Source organism: Halictus rubicundus, chromosome 11, assembly GCF_050948215.1.
Source record: "Halictus rubicundus isolate RS-2024b chromosome 11, iyHalRubi1_principal, whole genome shotgun sequence".
NCBI lineage: Eukaryota > Metazoa > Arthropoda > Insecta > Hymenoptera > Halictidae > Halictus > Halictus rubicundus.
The window spans coordinates 16,164,434-16,183,908 of record NC_135159.1 but is presented as its reverse complement, the minus strand read 5'-3'; the positions used below and the strand labels follow the sequence as shown (position 1 = coordinate 16,183,908).

The 19,475-nt window shown below is 46.1% G+C and overlaps 3 protein-coding genes across 11 annotated transcripts in view; 1 reads left to right on the top strand and 2 right to left on the bottom strand.

Moving 5' to 3' along the window:
- Positions 1 to 19,475, bottom strand: part of Rim2 (replication in mitochondria 2) — a 45,672-nt gene that overhangs the window by 15,207 nt on the left and 10,990 nt on the right. The window lies entirely within an intron of this gene.
- On the top strand, positions 448 to 14,555 carry LOC143359027 (uncharacterized). Of its 9 annotated transcripts, none has more exons than XM_076796647.1 (20): positions 448 to 697; positions 1,047 to 1,163; positions 1,241 to 1,498; positions 1,620 to 1,802; positions 1,949 to 2,284; positions 2,393 to 4,732; positions 5,169 to 5,309; positions 5,497 to 5,754; positions 5,831 to 6,551; positions 6,626 to 6,753; positions 7,253 to 7,306; positions 7,730 to 7,897; positions 8,331 to 8,396; positions 8,775 to 9,089; positions 9,171 to 11,469; positions 11,636 to 12,645; positions 12,713 to 13,000; positions 13,074 to 13,256; positions 13,406 to 13,785; positions 13,876 to 14,555. In XM_076796647.1, exons 1-20 carry the CDS (start codon positions 635 to 637, stop codon positions 13,991 to 13,993), a joined length of 9,426 nt encoding a protein of 3,141 aa, XP_076652762.1. In that variant the 5' UTR covers positions 448 to 634; the 3' UTR covers positions 13,994 to 14,555. The 9 variants fall into 9 exon arrangements, with proteins under 9 accessions (XP_076652762.1, XP_076652757.1, XP_076652763.1 ...); XM_076796642.1 differs by having other exon boundaries at positions 7,136 to 7,306; XM_076796648.1 differs by having other exon boundaries at positions 5,497 to 5,768; positions 5,851 to 6,551.
- LOC143359028 (2-phosphoxylose phosphatase 1) lies at positions 15,810 to 19,459 on the bottom strand. The gene is made up of 4 exons (XM_076796652.1): positions 18,045 to 19,459; positions 17,418 to 17,585; positions 16,721 to 17,286; positions 15,810 to 16,652 (listed from the first exon to the last, which is right to left on the bottom strand). Exons 1-4 carry the CDS (start codon positions 18,133 to 18,135, stop codon positions 15,906 to 15,908), a joined length of 1,572 nt encoding a protein of 523 aa, XP_076652767.1. The 5' UTR covers positions 18,136 to 19,459; the 3' UTR covers positions 15,810 to 15,905.

The following is a 19,475-nucleotide window of genomic DNA, read 5'->3' as shown; positions in this document are numbered from 1 at the left end:
TCGGTCGTCACTCGTTTAGGTTCTTTCTTCTATATAGATCATGCATCATCTTTTAGCCTGGAACAGAACCTACATCATTTTTAGCGCGGATCAAAAATTCGACTAGGGGGCAGCACTAATCCTGTTACTAGATGGTGCTGCTTTTTCGCGCGCAATTTATTATTTTGTCTGGGTTTTACGCACGAAAGATAGAGGACAGAACTCGGTCGATCGAATGACGTGTGAAACGTTCGTTATTGGTTGGTCACTGATTCGTTGCAATTCGGTATTCGCTACGAGGTTGCCATCCTCTTGCAAAACCAGTGGAAACGAGCCTATAGCGGGAAAGTATTCTAACCGTTCGAGCGGATACCTATTTATATATGTAGTGTAGAGCCGAGAGGTCTCGATCAGTCTCGATTCACGGTCTATCTCATCGAAGGTCTATGACACGATACCGTACGCTATAGCGATTCGTATTTTTATAAATCGTCAACGGTCAAACGTTTATCGATACAGACGGTTTGGATTTCAGACACATGCTTTGAAATGTAATGGATGACGATCGAGCCAGTGATCGTTCAACAATCAATCATTGACATCGTCTACCGTTAGTCGATTATTAAACGATCGTCGATTTGATTTTATTAATGAAATGAGCAAAGCAACGGACGATGATGAACGCAGAAGACGCTCTTTGGAAGCTGGCAGAGAAATGGTATGTATTCGATATCAAATAATTTCATTTTTAGTTTCCGATTAATTGGTCCTTGTAACGATCTTATTAATCCTTTTCGAGATGAAACGATTTTTGGTGGTCACCTTTCGGTACAATCTTTACGCGATCTCGTTCGCATCGTTTACGTATGTAGTTTTGTACACCTTTGCGTTGCTTAATTGTCAATCATTGCATCTCCCCACAACGGAGATGGACAATTGGAGAAACAAGAGTAAAAAACTGCCTCTTTCAATTATTCATTATTCGTTTTTTCGGCTCTTTTTGTTCATAGAAAAAATAAAATTGCAAGCAAATACAAATAAGCGAATGTTTTCTTTTTTTTTTCTAGTTGGAGAAGTACAAGGCGGAGAGAAAAGTCAAAGGTACGGGTCATGGTCAGATGGACGAAGCATCCGACGACGAATCTTTTCGTATCGATAAATCCATTGGACGCAGAGAGTCTTATGTAAGAAGGCACCAGACGTTGTTGACGCGAATAAAATGGGCAAAAAAATCAATGATTGCGCTTTCTACGTAACATAGGTGCACGAGGGTGCTTCGTCGAGGGACATGACCCAAAGTAGCGTCAGTATGAGCGAAGGAGAAGCCGACGGCGACTTGGAAGGGCTCGCCGGGAGGGTAGCTCAGTTGGAAGAGATGCTACAAGGAAAAGAAGCTATAGTCGAAGCTTTGCACGCCGAAATAGACCACTTACGAGCCGAGGCTTCGTCCCCAAATTCTTCGCAAAGTCAAAACAGTAGTATACATGGCAGAGATATTATCTCGTTGTATCATACAAAGGTACATCGCGTTACAAATATCTACGGTATTATAGAAGAAGAGGGAGCACTCTGGAAAGTCCAGTTTGGTTTGTCCACCTTGTATGTATAACGATCGAATGACATTGTGTTTTGTTAAACAGTTGCAGGAATTTGAGAAAGCGATAAACAAACGCGACAATTTGATAGAAGAGTTGACATGGTCTTTGCAGCAAGCATTGTCTGCCAGAGATAATCTCGTTACTCAGCTAAATTCTCTGAATGCTATACAGATTCCGGACAGAGGTCGTGCCGGTACAGTAAATAGCGCAAACATGCAGGACAAGGTAAATATTGTATTACGTATCTATACGTATGCACAAACATACGTATACGTATACACGCGTATAGTATGTATCGTACGAACCATTCGAACGAATCTTTCGGCTCGTTCGGCTCGTTTCCATGATCGTTTGATTAATTTCCTTGTTAGATCGACGCTTTGGAAGCCACGTTGGGCGACCAAAGATCGATAATAGAGAAATTGAACGGGCAGCTCGTACAGATTCAAGAACACGCGCGGACATTGGAGATGGAGGGAGAGACACGAAATGCCGAGATCAGCGACTACAAATTGCAAATAAACAACCTGAATCAACAGATTCGTTTGGGTGCAGCTGACAAGAATTTGAACGTCGCCGAGACTTTGGAACTGCAAAAGCAGTACGAGGCACGCATCGATAAAATCAAGCAGGACACGCAACATATTCTAGAAAAATTCACAACCGAGACAAACGTAAACGAGGCGCGACATCAACAGGAGTTAAAAGTATGGAATGCGACGGAGGTTTGCTTCCGTTTCCGTGACGAAGCGCTTCAAACACCTCGAGATATTCAACTTGGGTAATTGATTCGACGTCTTCTTTCTTTTTCGCAGGATCTGGCTGCGAAACACGAAACGGAAATAATGAACATTCAAGAAAAGTACGAGGAACGGTTGAAACAGTTCAAGGATGGAAATAAACTGCTGGCTGATCGTTTGAACAAAGAGTTGCCCGATCTGGAAACCAAACACGCCAAAGAACTTTCCGTATTCCAGGCACAAATGGGTCATTATAAGAAAACCGTTGAGGCTCTGAAACTCGAATTGGTTAATCGATCGGAATCTCAGCAAACGGCACAGGCCGAACTGAATCGGTACAAAGCAAAAGTGAACGAGCTGAAAGTTCAATCGGAGAACGCACGGCACATGCAACAGTTGGAACATCAGAAAGAGAAAGAAATGCTGGGCGAGCAGATTAAGCTGCACAAGTTGCAGTTGGAAGAGATTACGTCGAAATACGTAACCGCGACAGCGATTCTAGAATCGAAAGAGAGCATCGAACGTTCCCTTGAACAGGCTCTGACGACGGCCGCGACATTGAAGGGCGAGAACGACAGTTTAAAGTTTAAACTGGACGACTTGTCGTCGAGATACTCCGCGGCTCAGTCGTTGATCGAAAATAGTCAAGCGCACGAACGAACGCTGAGCAATCGAATTTTCGGCCTAGAAAAGTCCTTGTCCAGACTGAGCGGTATGAACGCGAGCACGTTCAGTGAACTGAACGAAACCGCTTATCAAAGTTACGACGAAGTTGCGATTCAATTTCACTTGGCAAGACAGAAACTCGAGGAAAAAGCGGAACTGGAGAAGCTCCTGGTCGGTAAAATTGAGAATCTCGAAGACGAGGTTCGGAAGACGAAGGAGGAGCTGGAGCAAGCGAATCTAACCAAAAAGTCGTACGAGAAACAATTAAAGGACACAAGAAACACGTGCGACAAGTACATGTCCGAACTTGTATCGTTGAGAAACGATCGCTCGGACGGTCAGAGTTGTTTGCAAGCAGATTTGTCCGGCCATCAACAAAGTAAATTGTCTAGTCAAAGCAAGAGAGAAGATTCTTCGTTGGATAAAACGGAGGAAGACCAACAGGAAATGAAAAAACTGAAGCTCAGTTTGGAGCAGAGGGAAGCGGAACTCGCGGACTCTGTGAGAAAGGTGCAGGAGTTGTCGGAGAAATGTGAAAAGTCCGAAGAGGAATGTCGCCAGCTGAAAAACGGATTGGCCACTGCGTGGGCACAGTGCGCGGAAGTAGAAGAGAAGTTGAATCAAACGTTGGCGTTGAACGAGAGCAAACTCGATCTCTCGACGGCGCCAACGCCGTCCAGTTACGACGGTGCGTCGACGAAGCGAATGAAATTTGGTGGAACCGATTTCGCGAACGATACCGTCAACGCTACGCGCGATCAAACTACAGACGCCAACCGGCTTCTCTACGAGGACAACAAATCATCGGACACTGTGACGGCGGTGGCGGCTGCGGCGTCGGCGTCGTCGTCGTCATCGTCGTCGTCGTCGACGTCGTCGTCGTCGTCCTCGTTGCAGGCGAAGCTGGCATCGACTTTCCACGAAAACGAAAGATTGAACAAGGAAGTGGAACGCTTGCTGGAAAAACAGGTCGATTACGATCAAGTCAAGGACAGAGCGAAACACTATTCCACACTGGCGGATAATTTGGCAGCCGAGAAACATCGTGCCGAGACGGAGAACGAGGCTCTGAGGCGAGAACTGAGGACCGTGCACTCGTTGAAAGAGTCCGCGAGTCAACTGCGAGCCGAGAAAGATTCGTTGAGAATGGAGATCGACGCGTTGATTTGCGTTCACGATGAACAAATAAGCGCGATCAAAGCCGAGACCGCCTCGGAAATTCGAAAAGTTCAGTCGTTGGTGTTGAGCGAGAAGGACGGCAGTACGGAATTGCGTGATCTCAAAACGGAATTAGAGACGCGGCACGCCAAAGAAATGGAAGAGTTGCGGACGTATTTCGAACAGAAATGTCTGCTGATGGAGAAGCAATATTCGGAGGAGATCTTCAGTCAGCAATCGAAGAAGATGTCCGACAACGACAGCGAAATAGCAGACTTGACGGAAGGGTTGTATTTCGGCGGTGCCGGGGACTGTATGAACGTTTCGAATCTTTCCGAACGTAGCTCGAGGGTTGCTTCTCCGTTAGCGGACGAACCGTCGAAACACAATAGCAACGGTTTCAACAAGTCCGAGCTCGAGACAACCGTGAAAGCGTTGCAGCAGGAACTACAGAATAAAATAATAGAGGTGCACGAGGTGAAACTGCATTACGAGAAGGCGTTGGACGAACAGAAGATGAAATACGAAAGGGAATTGTACGATAACAGGGAGCCAGAGAAACTGGAATTTCTACGAAATATGGTAACTCGGGTAAGCATTCTATTATACCGGTCCCCGCTTTATAGTACACGATATCTCCTGGATTTTACATTCGTGTAAATAACAGATCGGACTACATATATTTGTGTTAGGTTTCTTTCTCCTTGTTTTGTGTTAAAACGTTGGACACCATTTTCCTCTGTGTGTTGAATATGCTTTCCCCGTTTCTTTTCTTCTCCTTCTTCTTCTTCTTCTTCTTTTTTTTTTTTTTTTTTTTTTTTTGTTTGGCAGACATACATTTTCCGACTTGTATTCCGACCCACCTCTATTACCCGAAATAATTTGCATGCGATTGTCCATGTCTCGGGTGGAAATAATTGTAGGGTAGCTAAAATTATACGGTCAACGTCGGTGTAGTCGCGCGATTTTACCATTTCTCTTGTTGTAACTAACATGCTACTGTGTGACCATATATGTGTGCATGCAGCATTGTCAAACAGAGTGGGATGCGGGTGCGTTGGAAAACGGTGAATTAACGCAACTGCGAGCGGCCTACAACCATCAATTGGAAGAACAAATCGCACTCGCTAAGTTGGATATTGTCAATGCGCTTCAAGAACAGATGCAGGTAGTTGTAGACACAGGAATTTACATATTACATACTCGTTTTCTTGCTCGCATAGAGAAAGAGAGAAGAAGAGAGGGAGAGTTGAATGGGACTGTAAAATGTTCCGTTTGTCCGTGTTTATCTGCGTTCACGTGGTGTATCGTAATCGATTGCTTTTATTTTATACGATAATCGTTCGTGCGAATAGGCTCTGCTGTCGGTCGAGTCGGACGTTGACGACATTTGGTCGCCAGAGTTGCTAGAGTTGCGCGACAGACTGACCGGTAATGCGAAACGCGAGATGCAGCTGCTGAAAGAGGCTCATGCGGCGGAAGTGCAACGACTCAAGGAGGAATACTCGCGCAACGTGGCTAGAATGATAGACCGTCATCAAGAAGAGCTGAATAAAACTCGAGACGATTTCGATTCGAACAAAGTCTCGTCTCAGATTGCGGATCCCACCGTTGTTCTCGAAGAGAGGTATTCGTCTTTTAAAGTATCGCGATATTTGAAGTACCGTTGGATCCACCGTACCTCCACAGTTGTTTCTTTTGTCGTACAGAAATAGTTTGCACAGAACTTGCGCCACTCTGAAGACCTTGGTCGAAGAGCTGCTAAAATATTTTCTCGTATGCGAAGAGGAAGTCAACAATACTCTGATCGGCCAAGTATTCAAAAGAGAATTCCGCGATAGCGTTGTCAGCGTCGGTGGCGAGGATCGATTAGACAACGTCGCCGAGGACGTTCAAAAGTCGAAGAACGAAGAACCCGATGGTAAATCGAGTTCGTCTCGGTCGAGGATTCAGCGGGTTCACTTCGCTCCGCAAACCACAGAAATCATCTCCATCATGAACAGCGATAACGATACCTTGCAAACGATATTGGAAGAAAAGAGCGACATTGCCGAGAAACTGAGACAAGAATTGAACAGCTGCGTGCGACGTTTAAAGTCCGAAAGCGCCGAGATTCTCTCGACTGCCAATCGCAACGACGGAGATGAAAAAACTGGCTGTTCCGCGAAAGAAGTCGTCCGGAATCAGAATCAGATCAACGAACAGCTGACTCTGAAGCTGCACGATGCGGAATCGATGATCCTGAACTACCAAGAGGAAACGGAACAGCTGAAACTCACCGTCCTCAATCTCCAAAGAAAGCTGATCGATGTAGAGAACAAGAAAGAGGTAATTACCGAAGGTTACGGAGAGAACGACGAGGTTGGCGTAGAAATTACCTTGCAAGACTTTTCGGATCTACAGGAGAAAGGTAAACGAGTCAAGATAGAACAATTTGTTGTCTTTTCCGAAGCATTCTTTGACACGATCCCAATTGATTTTTAGCGAGGCACGTATTGTCGAACGGAGGTGGAGACTGTACAGTCTTGTTGCAACTGATAGAGGAATTGTGTAGACAGAGCGACAAGTTGATGGAGGATGCTAAGAAGGAGAAGGAAGACTTGCAGCAACAGGTAAACCCGAATTGTCATTCGTCGAGAAACGGTGCACAGATTGCATGTATTTTTATTATTACATAGAATTGTTGGTATGCTCTATACGAAAGAAAAACAAAGAAAGTTGTGGTGTATTGCATATTGAAAACGAGTTCTGTACACGATACTTTATATTCTGTAGCTACGAGTTTAGTATTCGCATTCGTTTTCGTTTTCGTTTCCGTTTCCGTTTTCGTACGTATTGCACAAAATCTTTTTTTAGAGGTAGCCTCGTTGCATTCGTGCATCGATGTTCACATTGTTGGTTTTTTGTCACTAGATTCCAAGAAATGATTTGCTTTCACTTGTTTATCTGTTTCATTTGATTGCGCGTGTGCAACTTGGAAGAACAACGAAAAAGAAAAAGAAAAAGAAAAAAGAAAAAAGAAAAAAAAGTACACGAACTGGTACAATTGTGCCTGGGGTCTGTGATACAGTTTTTAAAGAATTGATTGGCGTTCTGTTATCTTGCCGGCAGGTACCTTTAGAACCTACTCCTCCCCCATACATTCACAGGGTTTGCTGCCGAAAGGTAAATCATAGAGTTACTAATACTATTATAAGAGCTGTTCCGTAAGTTAGTATTAACTTTAATCGCGTACATATGTAGTTTTGGAAATTCTTATATCGCGTCTAACTATCCCATGATTAACGATTAACGCTGTAGCATGCGAACCTCGATTATTGTAATGGTGTATTTTCTTTTGCATGCGCACAATTCACTAATATATCTGTTCTTGCATCTCTGCATCTCTCGACGTACGTTTTCGATACTCTATTAGTCCTCGATTTCGATATTCTATTCGGTTTTCAGTCGTTGATAAATCGATTAACCGCGCGGTTAACAGCACGTTTGCAGTCTTCGGTGTGTTGTTATAATGAAAGATTGAATTTGTTAGCAGTTACGCTTACAGTGACAGTTACACAATGTTTAATTCGATGGAAATATGCGTAGATCGAGGCAGCGGATAAACAATTGAAAGCGACGCGCAGATTCTTGGATGAGCAAGCTAGCGAAAGAGAAGTGGAACGAGACGAGGCAGCAAAACAGATTCATCTTCTGCAAGAACAACTGAAGGAGCGTGAACGCGAAAAGGGAAGAGACCTGCGCATCACCTCAGAGGTAATTTGACGTTTGCTTGTCTGCAAGGGGGAACAGGAGAAAGAACAGGAAGGATAGATCTTGTCTTACCTTATCCTTCTTTCAAATACCAACGATTAATCTACTTATTTTTTGGTGCGAATCAATTAATACGTAACCTCAGGTACACAAACTAACTAAACGTTTTCACACATTAAGGATTGGGTTTTTCTTTTTCTTTTTCTTTTTCTCATAATCTTTCACTGACTCGGCAAGTATGCGAAAAACGGTTCGACTATCGATAAGGCGTGGAGGGTTTCTTGTCGATTAATTTTGATTTCCACGATTCTCATCGTTTATATTTATTATATCTGTACTGCGATTAGGCAGCTTATAACCACGCATCTTCACTAATTGTATTAACACGAGTTTTCCTGCACTCTGGTTTTGGTTTTCTGTATGTCGCACAAAGCAGTCTACACTATCACCTGAACCAACGTCAGAGGTCCCCGTGCTTCAAACATCTGACATCAATGGAACTGTGAGTGGTATTCTATTTATCATAAGATTTCGCGGTAATAATCAACATTATTCCAGGTGTTCAGAGTGTATTGTGGAGAGAGAGTGTGTGTGTGTGTGTGTGTGTGAGAGAGAGAGAGAGAGAGAGAGAGAGAGAGAGAGATCGCTTGTGATAAAAATCGGATGAATTTTTTTTAAGTTTCTATGCATGCGATTACAGCGGTTTTTGGAGGCTTAGATAGCAACGCGGCGAGTACGTTCTTTAACAGATTCTTGTACGCTTTACGTGTTGATGGTGTTTTGTTTCGTAATTAGCGGGGCGGTGTTGTTGTACACGGTACTCGAACGAATCGGTACGAATAGAGATGATGATCGATGAAAAGGTTACCGTGTCATTCAGGTGGAGGCTCTCGAGTCTCAGATGAGGGAAATGTCGTCGCTTATGTCCGACACGGAAGCCAAGAAGGTGGAGACGGAGAGCGAACTGAAAGCAGCCATCGAAAAGATCTGGGTGCTACGAGACATTATTACCGATTTGGAGCAACAGTTGGAAGTCAAGTCGGAGAAGGAAGAGTCTTTGCAGCTTCAAATTGGTCAATTGGAAACGGTGATCGCTGCTCAAACCAAGAACCAACAAGAATTGGTTCAGGAGTTGGATACGGTTAAAATGAGCATCGAAAGTAAGCAGCTCAACGAGCACATCAATCACTTGCAGGTAGGACTTTTGACGGTTCTTTCTTGAAAAAGAAAGAAAAGAAAAAAGATACGGTACGGTAAGATACGGTACGATTTACAGGAGGAGTTGAGGAAACACAAACTGAGCTCCGAACAGTTTAACGTTAATTCCACTGCTCTGAAACAAATGAAGTCGGAGCTTCGCGAGATGCAAGTTCAGTTGGACAAGAGGATCAAAGAGTTGGAATCGGTGCACATGTGCAGCTCTAATTTGAGTCTGAGTCAACCCAGCGAGGACGTGTCGATCAGGGATCAAATCGACGCGACACGATGTCCTACTCCGGACGATCCTACTTCACCGCCAATGTTGCCGTTGGATCAGTTGCTCAAGCTCAAGGAGAAGATGATGAAACACGCGAGAGCGGAGGAGGTTGCGTTCAAGAGGATCAAAGATTTGGAGATGCAAGTGGTCGCTCTGAAGAACCAGAACGAAGAGTTGCAGGCGGAGCAGGAGATCTTGCAACAAACCACCTCCGAACAACTGTACCAGATCGAGGCGATGCGTGGCCGTCTCGAGCAGCACAAGCAGAACGCGCCTTTCGCGCAGAGGCAAGCGACGTCGCGGCTCGAGTTGCAGCTTCACGAAGCCAATACCAAATTTCAGTCGTTGGAGTGCGCCATAGCGGAGAAAGACTTGGAACTGAGGGATACTCAAAGTCAATTGGACAGGGTGAACCAACTGTTGCAGGAGAAGGAAGCGGAAATCGCGAATATCGTGCAGGCGGAGAGAGCCACTATCCAGAAGCTGAGGGAACATTTGGAGATCGTCGAAGAGGAGAATAGAATTTTACAGGCGAAAGTCGGTGTTCAGGAACATTCTCAGCTGGAATTACCGCGGCTGATCGACACTGTGCTGGCCGATAAAAACGAGGAAATCGATCACCTGAAGGATCAGTTATCGAAAAAAGAAAAGCAACTGGAACTGTATTGTTCGTTGAACCTGGACGAAACGCAACTCAAAGAACTGATTCGTCAAACGGAACCAAAGAATAGTGCTCGTACATTGAGCGACATTCTCTCGATTCATTCGGAATGCGAGGAAACGACCGAGGCCGTACGGGCTGCCAGTTCCACTCAAATGCTGCCAAACATATCTACCTTGAAAATTCCCACGGCATTCGCATCGGTTAAAGTCGTGGATGACTCGTCGGCGATGCTATTGGACATTTCCACAACCAACACCGGCACAGGCAGCGGCACCGGCACCGGCACCGTCACCGGCACCGATAAGATTGGATTACGCGTGCCACCGTTGGACCTAGGCTCTCGTTCTCACAGTTTGTCGGCCATGTCGAATCAACAGTATTCGGAGATGGATTTGTTACAGCACGGTGACCGGAATTCGAGGTCCACCTCGGAGGAGAACGACACGACGACGGACGAGAAGGAGAAAGAGAAAGAGAACGGACGAGAACCATCGGTAAAGGAGTCGGTGTGCGTCGTTTCCGTGAAGCACGCTCAAACTTCGATCAACGAGTCCATCAAGGAAATGGAAAAATTGGAGAATCAACTGGAAGCCGTGCGAGAGGAGTTGCGAACGAAATCAGAGATTTTGGAGAAACGCGAGGCGGACTTGCTGTCTCTGCAGAAGCTGTACAACGAGCTGCAAACGGAAGTGAAGGAAGTCGTGGAGACGCTCACCAGGGACAAGTGTTTCTACCAGAACCAGTACGAATTGTCGACGGCGTCCGAGAATAAAATCAAAAAGGACCTTTTAGAGGTGGAGAACGTTTTGAAACTGAGAACCATGGAGATCCAGGAGCAGAAAAGCAAGATGCAGATCAACGAGAAGATCATCACGGAGTTGAACTCGGAGAACAACAAGCTGAGGGAGGATATCAAGGAGAAGGAGCAAGAACACGCGAAGAAGTGCGGTTCGTTGCTGCGAGAGAACGCGAACGAGTTGGAAAGGATGAGGAACGAGACTCTCGAGAAGGACAAACAATTGCACGAATTCAGAACGAAGAACGAGATGCTCAAGCAAGAAATCGTCGAGTGTCAACACGAGATTCAGAGGCTGACGGAAGGCTTGAACAATAGAGATCAGACCATCAGACGGCTGGAGGAAATGGTCAGACGTATCAGCTATTCGGGTGCGTCCTCGCCTTCGAACGAAAAGGACGAGGAGATTCATCATCTGCAGGAATATTTGAAAGAGAAGGACAAAGTGATACGGCAAATGAACGACGACAGCAAGAGCCTGCACAGAGCGTTGGAGACGATACAAAATAAAATGAAGGAGTCCGGTAACGTGGTCGAGCTCCGGAGGAAACTGAAGGAAGAACAGAAACTGAACGTTGAGTCGAGGAACGAGATAGACAAGCTGAACAAGGAATTGTCGGATTTAAAATTGGCTGCGCGTGAGTATACAGTATACGATATTATATTTTCTCATATACGCCGCGTATATTGTAGTTTTTCTCCGCGTGTACGTACATATGTATATGTACACGCGCGCGCGCTCTCGCACGCAGGCACGCAGGCACGCACACAATATGTAGACTTTTACGATGATTAAACTTGCAGAGCGCTCGCAGGACGACACCGACATCGAGGACATGGTGCAAAGGGAGTTGAATTTGTCGGCGCATCTCGACAGGCGACTGATGAATGCCATTGAAAGCGACCAAGAGGACGGTGTGTGCAGACCGGAGAGCAAAGTTCAATCCAGAGAACATCCGGAGGCGGTTGAAAGGAGCAGCGAATTAAAATTACAATTGAGCCAAGCGAATAGGATCAACGACGAATTGAAAAAGCTGAAAGACGACTTGGAGATCGAAAGGGGAATGCTCAAGTGTCAGATCGCCGAGTACGAAGGTCGGATCTTCCAGCTGAAGTCGGATCTGGCGGAGGAATGCAAGAAGGTCGCGAAGCTGAACGAGGAACTCTTTTCCGAGAGGAACTTGATTCGCAGCTTGAAGATCCAAATCGAGAAAGAACATAGATCGATGGAATCCGGCCACGTGCAGGCCTCGGAGCTGATCGAGTACCTTCAGAATAAGCTGAAGACCTCTCTGAACAACGAGGCAAAGTTACGTAACGATCTTTCACTGTTGCGGCAGGAGCACAAAAGCCTGGAGATACAGTTGAGTTTGGTGAAGGAGCACGTACAGTCACAAAAGTCGGAGGACGAGTTGCCAAAGCTGGCAGACCTTTTGGAAACCGAGAGGAAAAAGTATTTGTCGGTGGTGGAAAGCTTCGAGAAGGAGGAGCGTAACAACGCGGAACTAAAGGACACTCTGAGAAGGTTGCAAACGGAGAAGAATCGGTTCGAGATGCAGCTCGAGATGGAAGTCGAGGAGAAGGAGAAATTGATAAGCAACCTTGCCCTGGTCGAGGGGATCAAGGAGCATCTTCAAACAGATCTGAACCGCACCAAAGAGGAGATGAAAGCGCGAGAGGAGGAGTGCGAATGGCTCCAAAAGAGGATCAAAACAATGTCGGATGCGGAATCCAGAAGGCAAGAGCAGAGGACCAGCGAACACAACCAACTCAAGGGATTGAGAAGGGAGATTAACAACACAAGAGAAGTGATGGTTGGTATGCGCGCGCGCTTTGTTCGTTTGTTCGTTTGTTCGTGCAACAAAATTGTCTGTTGGACAGGTGGATTTGGAAGCCGATATGAAACAGTCCAAGAGAGAATTGACAGAGTCGCTCGAACGCGAGATGAAACTGGCCGAAACGGTGGAGACGCTAAGGGAGAGAGAAACGAATCTGCTGAAGAAATTGTTCGCTGCCAAAGACGAAGAGAAAAAGTTGCGGGACACGATCGCAGAGTTGCAACAGCAATTGAGATCGTCCGCGGAAAGGGAATTGGAGTTTACCAAGGAATCGAAGAGCCGATACTCTGGCGATAAGAACACGCCTACCAAGCTCTTGCAGAAGATCAAGGTATTCGACGATGATGTTGGACTAATTGGATAGATTGTATATGCTATAGCTCTGATAATATTTTCTTTCGTAGGATCTCAGCGAGAACAACGCAAAGTACCTGAACGAGAAAAGTATGCTTCAGGAGAAGCTCGTGAAAGCGCTGGAAGATAAGGAGCAACTCGGCCAACGAGTCAAATTGCTCGAATCACGCGTCAAAAGAGGCATCGAATCTCACGGTGCGAACCCAGCGATTAGCGAAGATTACACGAATAAGGTAGATGTAACGTTTCTTTTGGTATTCGATTCAATGCCATTCCATTCCATTCCATGTACACGTGACCAGTATATGTATACGTGCTAAACATGCAGATGTATAGAAAAGGTAACAAAGCGTAGGAAAAACGGAGAAATTTTGTTTCGCAGTTGCTGCACTTTTATGGAAAATATATGCGAGCCGATGGTAGACGCAAGGCTCTAACTTACCAGAAGCGTTACCTGTTGACCATAGTAGGTAGTTATCAGATCTTGGAAGAGAACACGTTATCTACGCTCGCGCAATTGACCAGCGAGCAAAGATCCTACACTACCGTAGGCCGGCACAAAAAGTCGCCGAGGGTGCGTTTCAAGAGCGCGGCTCTGGTTCTCGTCAGTATCCACCGAATGAAGTGGCTGAACGTCAGATGGAGCATGGGCAGAAGGATAGGAGTGAAGACCTTGCTGTGGAACGTGGATCAGTCGTACGTACCGGTGCCTAAACTTGCCACGAATCATTCGCCTCCTGTTCGAGAAAGACCCCTCGTCAAGTGAGTGAATCTACTAAATTCGATTCGTATATCTTTCTCGACGCATACGAATATTTATTTCTTAAATCAAGATGATTCTACATTTTCCAGCGATGATGGTAATTTCGACGGATTCGCGCTTGAACATTATCAACGGTTAAGGAATATACAACAGACATTAGGTTTAGCGATGGCCGAGTCTGGAAATCGTCAGATACATCCCGAATAGTATTATATAGACGTCCGGTCCGAGTCGCGGACGCGTCAGGAGGCAAGCATGGCAAACGTACTCCAAGACTGTGAAATATCGCGTTGTTTTTCAAATGCATCCGGTGCAGGCTTTGCTAGTTTGCGCGGAATTGCACGTCGAAAATTGCTCGTCGAATGAGGTAAGAATGAACGTCGGGCATTTCGATTCAGGAATATTCTATTGGAATTCGATCGTTCGCGATATCTATTTTTTCTTATGGACTTGAATTGTAAATAAGATTCTAGGATAGTAATCGCAATTGTTGAACTCGCGTTAAGCCTACTCACTTACCGTATCGTGTGCTATTTGAAAAGTTGCTACTAGGACTTTGAACTACCCGGGAGAAACGAGCACGATTAGTGCTAAATACCTGTGCTCATATATCACGTTTTACCAAAGGTAGGATAGATTTTATTTTTAATTGTAATCTGTTATAGTCCTATCGAGGATGCGAACCAGTGCCTTGTCAACTATAAGTCTCTAGTATTTATTTATTATTGAACTGTAAGTTTTTATATCGTGAATAAACTCAATGCAATGACTTTTTATGAAACCGGTGAGACGAGAATTCGTGCTGTTTCAGTATATTTGTATATTTCAACGAAAAACGAAAGGAAAGAACAACTATAATATTATTACAATATAATATAATATAATATAATATAATATAATATAATATAATATAATATAATATAATGTAATACAGATGGAATGAAGAAACATTCGAAACTCATGCCATCTCTTATTTATTCTCGTTTTCGTCGACGACTGTAGATGTTGAAATGGATAGGCAACCCGACGTACAGTAACGCAAACTCGGTTTCGGTAGCTGATCGGCGATGTACATAATAGGCATCGCAACACTTGCCGAGTACCCGAAGTTTTCCGACTGGCACGAAAAGACCCGACAGTCGCCGGTTAACCGCGCGCTAGAGCGATCGTTTCCCAAGAGGATTCTGGACTATTTTTACTTTGCAAAAGGAAGTTGATTCGGTCTGAAACAATACTAATTCATTGGTACGATTACGATGAACGGTAAACGGTAAACAGTTAAACGGAGATAGCAAGATACACACAAGACTCTATCGTTTCATGTACATGTATTATTCTTTTCAAACGCTGTCTAATCAGGATTTTGTCGTCGTTGAACAATTTTCTCGGAAAAAAGTCGAAAGTTTGATGTTATTTACATATTTACAAGAAGGTGAGTGATAAAATATATGGCAATCGTCTAGCATCCCTACAGAGTGTCGTAAAATATCCAATACAATCCGAAGAAAGTAACTTGTTTGTTTCCAAATTGTATCGCGTATTTCGAGACACCAGGTATATGTCCTCCATATCGTATATGTATTTAAAGCTACGTTCGATTTTGATAAACGTAACCTAAGAATAAGGCTTTCGTTTGTTATTCATTTACAATTACGGTCTAAGACGGTGCAAATCTTACGTATCTTATTATATATTTGTTACTATCGTTTTGGTTGGTTTGAAAGTTTGTCGTAGTAATCGGGGACTAGGTTTTACGAATAGTGGTTCGTTGTAACGATCAGACTGCAGAAAATTTGTTTCAGCCGGAAGGTTACCGAACACACAAGTAAACTACACGCGTAGAAAAGAATTCGGTGCTGTGCTACAATTGTTTTCCACGCGATCATCCACCAAATTATTCGTTGTTCGAAGAATGGTCTCGAAACGTAGAGTTGAGACTAGGTTTTCGATCAAAGTTGAATATATATATATATATATATATATCTATTATGTAATAGTTTGGGAGACGATCTCGTGCGGGAATACTCGAATGGGACAGTTTGCGGATCAAAGTATGACTGCGATTCGAATTGGTGCCGTAGATTGGTGTGTTATTTCGAAGTGGAATAACTTGGTAGAATCAGCCTCGTTTACGGCTGGTACACGCGTCCTTGAAGTTGGTTGCGTTAAACGGACCAAAGTAGTCGTCGTGAAGCTGACGAATGATGGTCTCGATCGGGCAAAGCTTCGAATCTTTGCGAATTCTCTCGGCGTCCGAGGATCGTTCGGTGTAACTGGCGCTGTAGAAATTGGCGTGCCTGCAGAACGGTATCTTTTGCGTAAAGTCCTTTCCGTTGACGATCACGCGAAAGTAAAAATCGCTGGCCACGTGATTTTCGTTTTTCGAATTGACGCGATAAACCTCGATGACGAAACGGGAAGCGTAGTGCGGCATGGTCAATCGATCGGAGAAGATGCCGAGAGCGGTGGCCAGGTACTCGAGAGTCTTGTCGTGTCCCGAGTACAATACTATCTTTGGCTTCGCCTCGGATATGATGCGCAACATGTACGAGACTATGTTTCGAAGAAGCCCGTACGCCCTGAGTAGTCCGTACTTTCGACGATTGCTGCTCTTGGCGACCTGCTTCGACTCCCATTCGCTGTAGGCGAACAGGCCTGTCACGTGCTCGGTTTTCACGCAGATTCGCTGCGAGTCGAGGTCGACGCAGGGCAAAGAGGCTCCGTGGCAAACGTAGGTCAACAGCGCGTCCTTCAACGTGTTCGGATCCGTCGTCTGGGCCTGGTCCGGGATTTCGAAGACCGCGTTCGACGCTTGCCTTATCAGTTCGGCGACCGCCGGATGGGACCTCAGATGGTCGGACATTTCCTGAAATCGTTTCCTTTGTTACGGTCCGGTCATATATACCTATATCCGTATTCGGAGACTAGCTTTACCTTGACGTGCTGCTTGAAGAACTTTTCCGCGGCCGGGCACGCGCAGTCGGTGTTGCAAAACGCGTAGCTTTGACTCTCCTGCATGCCGATCTTGGCCAGATTCTGGAACCCGTCCGTCTCGAGGAGCGCGTACAGCAACGCGACCGCGCTTTGCACCGTCCTACGATACCTGGTACTGTAGACGATCACGTCTTTGCCGGATATCGTGCCGTTGCCCAAATTCAGTTTATGATGGTACGCGTTTCTAAGCACGATTCCTGTTTTCAGAAGTTGAGCTACGCCCAAGGTGGTCAACTGGCCGATTCTGCAGTCCTTCGAGTTGGCGGGCAGCATCGGAAACCCGTGGAACGGTCCGAGGAATTGCGCCCACGCCGTCCTCGAGTAACTCGAAATGTTCTGAAGGAAGTTGACGTAGCTTTGGTAGACGTTTTCCAATTCGGGGCTGGAAGCAAAGTCTCCGCCGCAGTTTACTATGCTTATGTTTCGAATATGTGCCAACGGTCCTCTGTCTCCGTGCCGTACGAATACCAAAACACCGGCCAGCGTTAGATTTCCATCCAATTTACCTAAACAGAACAAGTTACAGTGCGTGTAATCGGAAGTGTGCATCGCATCCCCGAGAGTCACCGAGTCACTCGCGTACGCGTACGCTCGTCGGAATCAAAATGAAAACACTGCCGCTAACGGCCCCGGGTACCTTCTGATTCTGCGACGATTTCGTTGGGCGGATTGCAATATCGGAATATCTTTTTCGTTTTCACGTCGGCCTTGAAATTTCTAGGAAATTCTCGAACGGAAACGTCGTTCCCCGAGACCCTCGTCTGCACGGAACTCTTCTCATCTGTGCCGATGTATTTGTACATACCTACGGAGTTTAGAAAGAAAATATGATCGATGCGTATCGTACGCCGTTTACGTCGACGATTACTCGATCGCCGGAAAAATTCCTCCGGGTTTCGAGGTAAGAAACGTCGACGCGAGCAGCGAACGGTCGCGTAGCTGTGGCGTAAGTACGTTTACGTTTACGCGTGCTTTACGACTCGCAGCAGTTACAGCAGGCCAACAAACCCGATATAACGCGATCTCGTCCAAGTACGCGCAAGCTAGTTTACGTTACGACAAACCAGCGTTCCGATATCGCATCGGTAGCATAATATCGACGCTACCGACAATAATCGTATGTATTACGCATGTATGTATATCGTACAGTGAGTCGCAAAGCGTAAGCGATCTCTAGAAGATTATTCTTTTCTCAGCGGAGCGAACAACGAGACGGGACGGGACGGGACGGGACGGGACGGGACGAGGCGAGCAATCGAATTACCGGCAACGAGCAGGAATATCCAGACGCTGAGGATCACGTAGCAATAAAATGCTCGATGCTGGTAGGAGAGTCGAACCATTTCGGCCAACATTTTGCAAGCTTTTTCGATACTAGGGTGGATTTGGATTTGGATCTGGATCTTGATCCGGATCCGGATCCGAGCCCGTGGGTAGATCGCCGATTATCGCGGCCTCGTCGACGGCGGCGACGGCGACGACGACGACGACACCGACACCGACACCGACACCGGCACCGGCACCGAGCCAAACAACCAGAATGAATCCGGTTCAACGACACCGCTCCAGGATGCATCCTCTCTCATCGGCTACTCCGCTACATAATCCTTTTGCCGTGTCGTTCGAGAACCGAGGAGAGACGTTTCGATGGACCGATAGGCTGGGGAAACCGTCTGGTTTCGGCCTCGACTGTCGACTCCTCGACACCTTCGGTGATCCTGGAATCGGCTCGGATCTAAACGAAAAAACGTCAAACGGCGCTGTCGGTCGTATCTCTTCTTTTAACATGTCTTGTCTTTTCGGTTCGATCCGACCGAAATAATGATTTTTCTCGTCGCGTGTACGTCTTGTTCAGATATCCGGCGAGCTCCGGACGCTGGGATCCCGGCGCAGAATACGTCGTCGTGCAACGATCGCGGGCACAATATCGACGTTCTTCGTGGAATCGGTTATAGGTGTATCAGCCTTGCTTGGCGACTTTGGCCAGACACGGAGAAACGAGTCGCGTTACCCTAGACTGAAACTGGAACTTTTACTTTCCGCGACGTTCGTTGTTTTCGGTTGACGCCTGGTTGACGGTTGACGGTTGACGGTTGACGGTTGACGGTTGACGGATGTCGGATGCGCTTGCAAGGAGAAAGTACAGAGGGGCCGACGCGACGGACGAGAGCTCCCTCGATGAAATTATCCAGAGTCTCGTTTCCTGACGGAAATTGCACGACGGACCGCAGGTTTTGCTCTCGCGTTTGTAAATGTTGACGTTTCCATGAACGGCAGCAACAGGAGCGAGTTAGCGTACGACAAACGCAATGGTTATTCTCGTGACGGTCTTGTCAAAGTCACCCTCACTGTTTTGCACCTGTGCGACGTCACCTTGGCGATTGCACTCTCTGGCGATGTCGCGGATCGTGCATTACGGATTACGAATTACGAATTACGGATGGTCCAGAGAACGGAATGGAATGGAATGGAACGGAAGCGAAACTGGAGCCCTTAATCGAGCATTTTTCTGCGACCGCGGACAGATAAGCCGAGTTCCTTGCGACAGGAGTAGGTTATCGGAGCCCGCATGCGTAGAACGGCTCTCTTTCTATCGGCCTGCCCTCTGTTTTAAATCCGTTTCGATCCGGCACGCTGAACGGCGAGTTGATTCCTCCGACGAAAGTGCGCGACATTCGACGAGAATGCCGGAATA